General features: G+C 43.7%; 1 protein-coding gene across 1 annotated transcript in view; it reads right to left on the reverse strand.

Annotated features, from left to right (window-relative positions):
• Window positions 1–1,587: 1,587 nt before the first annotated feature.
• Window positions 1,588–7,898, reverse strand: part of TMEM206 (transmembrane protein 206) — a 15,683-nt gene continuing 9,372 nt past the window's right edge. Inside the window, exons 5-7 of the mRNA XM_008630320.2 lie at window positions 6,803–6,947; window positions 3,724–3,828; window positions 1,588–2,283 (exon numbers count right to left, since the gene is read on the reverse strand). Coding sequence (XP_008628542.1) covers window positions 2,122–2,283; window positions 3,724–3,828; window positions 6,803–6,947 — 412 coding nt within the window. The 3' untranslated portion in view covers window positions 1,588–2,121. The remainder of the gene's footprint in view (window positions 2,284–3,723; window positions 3,829–6,802; window positions 6,948–7,898) is intronic.

The raw sequence follows: 7,898 nt of genomic DNA on the forward strand, positions 1-7,898 counted from the left end.
ATTGCAGGGGTCCAAGGAACAAATCACTGGCAGTTGTAGTTGTTACAAGTTTTCCCAAAAGTTACAAATACAGACATCAGGCTTAGGTAACAGAAACAACACAGGAGCTGTAAGATACCCTTCCAAATTGTGCAACACTTGCTGTCAGAATCACTCCTATAAATAGGTATGTAAAAGAAAGGTTTCTTGGCTGGGATCACTGGCCTGCTCTTGTAACATTTCCTTATAAAACAAAACATCTTGACAGCTGAGATGTAGTGACTGAAGTGGACTGCTGGGGAGTTTATTGAGGGAGAAAAAAAAGTACACATACTGCAAAAAGGAGTTTATCCTTCATTTAATGATGCTTTCTACTCGCCCCACAGCTGCAGCTAACTTACCTGCTCTGACCTCACTAGCAAAAAAAAAAGGAAGAAAAAATGTAGTAGGATCCATCAATCCATCAGTACCTGTTCAAATTGTTTAAATCCTTTTTTTTTTTTGTAAAATCCTAGAAATAGCTGCTGTAATACCATTTGTTCAAGGCACAGTTGGGTGTTTCTCTGGCAGTGAGGCATTAAGAAAGGTCACTTGTCATAGCACAGGCTGTTAGGTAGCAAAGTCAGTGGGGGTTTTCTTGCTGTGGAAGGGTTAAGTGGGGATTTTATCCATCCCCCCCCAGCCTCTGCCTGGTTTCTGTCCTGTTCCCCATCGCCCAGGGATGGAGTAGCTCTGTCTGCTTCAGCCATGCAGTGTATGGCCTTTGCTGCTCCCATCCAGTTCAATCTCAGTCCCTTGCTGTGCTCTTGGCTGAGCTGTTCAGGAGCCATCATTGTGAGGTACTGAAGATAAGGTGGGGACTGGACACCACTTGTCTCCCATACAAACATCTTTGGCCCCTGACTAAACACTTTCCTCCTAACAGCCAGTGCTGCTGTTCTGCTTATTTTACTACAATGAGTTGTTGCTCCCCTGTTTAAGGCTGTGTCTGGTCAATGATGTGCCTTAATTTGCTCTGGAAATCAGCTGAAAGTAATAAATTTTGTCCCAAAAGCTGCCTCAGTTGCCAAAAACAAGGAAGAAAGGTAAGGGGGTACTTTTGATACACTTACTCCTCTGAGTACTCTGCTGGAAGAGGAAGGAAGAAGCAAACTGGGACTTGGCATCCTTGCAGCAAAGCCTTCAGAGCAAACACGCAGTGGTGCCCTGCTCCCTGTAGACTCCACAAGTCCAAGTCAGGCATCTCAACTAACAAAGGACTTATAAGGAAGAAAAAGACACCACCACCCCAGCACACTTGGTGAGCAGGCATTCCCCACAGAACAGAGAATCACAGTTCCATGCCGATGCTGATGAAAGACTATTTTTCACTTCCTTAGGAAAGACTGCCAGAAAGAGGGATAAGCAACAGCCTGAGACAGACTTGGAAATCGACCACCAGCTCAGCCCCCCAGGTTGTCCTGTTGCTTGAGTTTTCTTTGAGCTGCACTGATCAGGAAAATCTTTTTGGTTTTCACCTTATCCTCATGCCATAACACCCTGAACTGCCTCCTGTGAAGCTCCATCTGAACCTGAGAGCAGGTAGTTTCAAAGAAGGCACACAATGGCTTACTTGAAATATTTTTTAATATTAAAGTTGTTGCACTTTAAGTCAAAAATGACACGTAATAGAATTCCAGTGTATTTTGTTTTAAAACATACTTTGGAGAAGAGAGGCCAGGATGTTTTCAGAGTACTTTGCCTTCCACTAAGCACCATCAAGGCAGTGACTGTGCTACGTGCAGCTCACAGCTGATGCAGAAACTAAAGGGTCTGTTAGAGAAACATTCAAACACTGCCCACTTTTTCACCATTTACTACAGTGATGACTTTCTGAACATTAGTGAGTTCCCTTTTTTCCCTGTAGTTCCCCCATACACTGAGGTAAACTTGTTAAACTGGGACTAGAAAAGCATGAGTTTGTTAGACCTGTCCTAGAGTTAGCTCCGTCTGCAGTTCCAAGGCCGTTCGCTAGGCTGTTCCTCCAGCCAGCATCTCTCTGGAAGAAAACATACCTGGTTTGCAGCTTTAACTGCTGACTGCAGTTTATTCCAGTTATGTTCTATCCCTCCTGCTATGAACAGTTAGAAGGCAGCCTTAGCCTCAGTTTATGTGGTTTGTTACTTGACGAGTCCTCTTCAGATGCCTTCTTCGGATTTTGATCATCCACTTAACACTTAACTTAGCAAAGTCTGCTGCCTTAAACAGGGCCAGAAAGATACCACAAAGAAGAGCAATCATGTTCCAGGGGTTTGCTGTGATAATCTGAAAGAGATGACAAATATTAGTCCCCTCATCTGATTCCATGTATGTTATATTCCACATATATTATACCTATTCAGCACCAAACAACTCCATTTTCCAGACTGAAGTGTTTTGCAGCATATTCCTTTATGCTGCACAGGTGGACTGCAGTGCCTTCTCCCCACACCATGGTTTTCTGACTCCTGCCATCAGGAAGAAAACACACCTTGTACTGACTGCTAAATTCCTTTTAGAGTATTTCAGAATAAGGAATTGTTTTAAAACTTTGGAGGTACAGTTAAATTGTTAAAATTACAGATTAAACTTACTGTATTATTTAAGTATTTACAAAAAGGAGCAGTCACATTGAAGATCTTCCAGATGACAAAGCTCAGAGAAGCAACTACTGAAAGCTTTACCAAGACAGCAGCATAATGTTAAACCAGCTTCTGACAGCAACAACTGCTGCTGCAGAGCTACAGCCACTATTTTGTATTTTTTGCTATGTTTGGTTCAAGAATAGTTAAGCTTATTTGTAGTTTGGAGTTCTCCTTGCACCTCTAGGCACAAGGATTTCCGATGGAGCAGGAAGAGCTAGGCTTAGGCAGCAATGGAGCAGGACACACTTTGGGCCAGCACGGTGTCACTGGGTCATCCCCCTAAGCCAGGTGGTCTCGAACAGGCTTCCCATATTTGTTAATCTTGCTGAAAGCTGCCACTGCTTGGGAATTATGGACCTTCAGCAAGAGGAAACGAGCACCCCCAATCCACTGGATCGAGGGCAGCTTGCAGCTGGGAGGTGGCAAAGGAGTGAACCCCCCCGGTAGAGAGGAGTGAGAGGTGTGGGAATAGGACTGGGCTCTAAAGGCCAAGGAGTGCCTGGGTCCTGCTGGGACAGCAGGAGTGCACAGGACCATCTCCTGCCCTACACAGTCTGCATTCACACTCTGGTTTTGGGCAAGAAAACAGCAACACTGTAGATTTTGCTGCTGCTGGACCTTGGTTGTTGGGTAAATACAGTACCACATTTTATTCTAATAATGGCACAAGGCTATTTTTATTATTCTTATTTCAGCCTGGGTTTCTTGTAAATTAATTTTAAAAAGTAATTAAATCAGATTACCCAAGCAGACTTACTTAAGCAAAAAGTTCAGCCCTGACCTGAAGCTACACTTGGCTAGAACACAGGGAACAGGTGCTTTGCTTAGCTTCGTGTACCTCTAGCTGCAAGCAGAATGCTGAGTGTCACCAGCCCAAAGAAAAGCATCAGGTGGTCCTGACCTCCACACACAATGCATTATTGGACATAAGGAAGAGCCTAGCCTGAAATTTCAGAAGTCTCCTCACCCTTCCTCTGCATTTCTGCTTGGAGTGAGGTAACAGAGGCAAGTGCATGCTCACACAAACCATGAGCATGCACAGTCAGACAGTGGTTCAAGAAGGGACTAGCGGGTTACTCACGTCCTGAACAGTCTGTATGAAAGGATCTTTCCATTCAAACACCACAAAAAACAGCTGGTCACTCCTTGGTTTAGTTCTCTGGTCAATGTAGTTAACCACACTGGTCTGGGGAAAGAAAAGTGCAGGTTATTTTCTTTAGCTGTACAATGAGTCTTTTGTGCAACAGAAAGGCCTGTAAGAAGGTGAAAATACCAGACTGCTTAGGGACCTTCCACCTCAGACTTTCTCTACCTAAAACAATGGGCTGCCAAAATATGGCAAAGGCAGTTTCCTCCCTCCGTCTCATGTTCATATGATTTTCCTATTTCTCACTCGGTATCACAGTACAATACCATTTCTACATTGCCTTTCAAGGGGGGAAAACTAATTTCCAAAATTCATTTACTTGCAATAATACAACTTTTGGAAAGTTCTCATGAATGAATGTTAAATTAGTTTTATTTGCCAGAGAACCACACAATGGTGGTCAAAAAGAAGATTCCTTCTTTTTGAAAAATCAGCTGTAGAATAAACTAGAAGATTCCAACAAATGCCAAATGAACATGGAAGGAAAGAAGCCCAGGTGTTGACAACCAACCCATACTTCCCAGTACTGCCCATTAACTAGCTCACCACTTGAAACTAATGTTGCCCAGCAGAGCTGTAACACAATTCCAACAGGGAACTGGGTTAGGATACCAGACTGTGTTACAGCCACATGAAACCAGAGTCTCAAGAACCACAACCAGGAAAATATTAAGATATCAGGCCCCAGGAAAACATTTGTGTTGTACCACCTGCCCCCAGCCCAGGGGGGAACTACACAGGGTTCGTACACAGGCAGTAACCAACACAGTTTGAACTGACCCCTGCTCCTAGGGGACAACACAAACTGCCCAAGAGCCACACAGGGACCTCAGGAAAGCACAGTGGTGGAAGGGCTTCTCCCTTCTTCAACCCTCAGAGAAGTGTTTACATCTTGGTGCATGCAGAGGGGAGTACTGCTGCTCGTCCTGCAGTTGTTTCATTGTGTGCTGGAAGCAATGAATCCAGGAGCACTTTGACTTCATATCAGTGTTGTGACATGAAGATGAGACGTATGATGGAAGAACATGCCTTTTCCATGTTTTGTGAGCCCAGTTTCCCAGGCAGAGGAAGGCTGATTTGGAAGTCTTTAAGCAGACCACTTTCTTCATCTCCTTACAAGCCTTCCCACTGCTACAAAAGCCTCCCATCTACCATGGTGCAGTTTCTTTACAAATACCTCAGGGTTTCTCTCAGTCTGCTCCCCAGTCCCTGCCCTGAACAGATTTTAGGCTGTGAACAAGCAGAAGCAGGAGCTAGAACACTGTTTATGGCCACTCAGAGCATATGGGAGCTTCCCCACCCCCTGGTTTCTGGTCAAACATCTTTGCTGCAGGCTTGCCCCACACTTGTACAGCTCATTTCCTTATTGCAGGCTACCAGCACCCCAACCACACTCATCCAAGAAAACTGCACACCAGAAAACAAACAGCACACAAGGGCAAACGAAGGCAATGGGGAAGGAAGAAAATACAAATGAATGACTGCTGGGCTAATTAGCAGAGTGAGAGACTGTTCTGTTTGACCTAGTATTTGTATCCATCTTTCCAGTATGCCAGCTCCCAGGTTTGGGTTTGAAAGGCTAATGGACTTCTTGGTGCAATTTGAGCCCATGTTGTACCGTCAAACAAAGCAAGTGCAATTTATGTCTGAGCTGTTTCAGTATCTGCTGTATTATTAATAGGGATCTCATTCCTGGCTCATAGGTTTTATTAAAAACAAACAAACAAACCAACCCACAAAACAAACAGAAAACCCAAACCAGCAACAGTGTTCACTTACTCTGATGATCAGAGTCCATAACTGCAGGACTAAATAGATGTTTATGGTCACAAAAAGCTCATTTTTTCCTGAATTTGAGCCAGCCTTTTGTTTCCACTTTGAGACATGTTAGACTTGGGCACACAAAGGAGGACTTTCAAAAATCCTGTACTTGGTAAGCACCAAATGGCAAGTGATACAGAGCTGTAGGTAATGAAGGACAGACAGACAATTGTCTTACTGTCAGTGCTTACATGGCAGCAGCAGACTGATGCATTCTTTCCTCTCCTCCAAACCAAGGCATTAATTTGGGACTTGCGTGACTCTGGGATTTGCCTCCTGTCCTTCTCTAGTGGAGCAGGAGGATACCCCTCTCACAGTCACAGCTCTGCTCTTCCCTTAAGGCTGTGCCATGTAACACCTAACTGTGAGAACTAAAGATAGAACTGGATATTCTGCTTCATTCTGTTCTCTCTCCTCAGAACACGCTTTCCAAGAGTACCATGGACTAAGAGAAAGTATAGTCTCTGAAAGAGACACCCTCTGGAAAGGACAGCTCTTAAAATCCTCATTTTTCACCACTGATGAGACACTTCCTTTCCAACCAACACTGGAAGAAAAACAAACTCAAAACACAATTATTTTCCTGTGCATTAATGTGAACAGAACAGGAATGAAAGTCAGGCTCATTTCCTCTCTAGATAAGTTTTCATCTTCCACCTGCATATTTTCTAGTTGTAAATGATGCAAGAAGTGAAGTTACTCCATGTTTCTAAGGACACTCAGCAGCTAAAAATTCCAAACTTAAACAAAAAGCAGACATGAGAATGCTACAAAGGATACAAGACTTACATTTACCTCTTTATCCTAACATCACTGGCAATCTAAACAATACCTCTTTCCAACAGTAGCTGTTATTTAGACAATTCCCTTGGCAATTTTCTCCACCTTGAACTGTAGGTAGCTGTGCTAATATTTCTATGTTCATCTCTTTGGACCCTCACCTCAGGTGTCATAACCCATTTGAGGCCTGGATTTCTGGCCTCCCTGTCAGCAGAAGTTTTTCTGAGCTGGGTCACTAGGCCACACCAACAGCTGAGCACATCAAGACATTCACACTTTTACAGAATCCCTCCTTGTTGAGAAACAATGGGAGTAACTAGAGCCAAAACTGCTCAGTGCCAAGTGGTGTAATGGATGCAATGAAACAAAAACCAAACTCCCAAAACATTATGAGAATTTTTTTTCTTTTTACCTCTTGTTTGAATTCAACAGTCTCACTACCATCTTCTTCTTTTGTTTTGACCAAGGACATCTTGACCCAAGTCCGGAAGCCTCCAGAAAACTTCCAGCTGGAGTATGAACTTTCACAGTCCTTCATGAATTTTGCTTTTTCTGGACTAAAAGGAAAAGAGCGTCACTTTATTGACCAAACTGAGCACTGTAGGCAGGAGAATGTCAGACCTACAGGCACTTCAAACTACTTTCACAATTCCTTTTATTCTCCACCTGCTAAATTCAATGTATCTAAACCATTGGGTGTAGTGATGTTTTCATTAATGGCAGCACTTCATTCGTGCATCCTTAGCTGCAGAGGACTTACCTGGTGCCCTACGACCCCGGAGTTCTGCCTGCCTGTAGGGATTGTTCTGCCTCACAGGGGAGTTCAGCTCTGCTCATCTGTCACCTCTGGGACAGAAAGGAGCAGAGCCAGGACCTCTGGAAACAACTCATCACCATGTTACGAAGCAAGAGACAGAAGGAAGAGCCTAGAGGAAGGACAGGGTGCTTCTCCTCATTTCTGGTTGCCAAATAAACCAGTTGCAATGCAGACATGCTTAAAATGCTTCGAAATTTACATTTGGGATATTCCTATTATTTTGGAAAGACTGTAGCTTTGGTGTAAGGCTCCCACCTGCAATAACTGTTTTCCCAATATGCAATCACAGCTATTTGCAGCCCTCAGAACAGCAGGATTGCTTTGTGTGTTTTGGTTTGGGTTTTGTCTTTTAATACTGTGACTGTAAGCCATTTTAAGGCTTCCAACATCCCTCATGCTGCAAGCAGTAAAGAGGGAGCTTTAAGGCATATCTGGTCTCCACCTCTTCTCTACCAGCTGCACAGGACGTAGTGAATTAACCATGCTATTTCCTTGGAGAGCCTCAGTACTGTGATTTCAGCCACTTTCATGTCATCCCTCTGAAATAAGCCCACTGTGGTAAGTCATGAATCATTAAAGTCTATTTTTACTAAAGACAGATTTCAGGTTGTAGAGATATGCCAGGGTATGTTGGTCCTTAGAAGAAGGGAGAGGGTTTTGATCCAGACTAAATCTATCCACCTAGGAGAAG

The sequence above is a fragment of the Corvus brachyrhynchos genome, unplaced genomic scaffold (genome assembly GCF_000691975.1).
Source record: "Corvus brachyrhynchos isolate BGI_N302 unplaced genomic scaffold, ASM69197v1 scaffold101, whole genome shotgun sequence".
NCBI lineage: Eukaryota > Metazoa > Chordata > Aves > Passeriformes > Corvidae > Corvus > Corvus brachyrhynchos.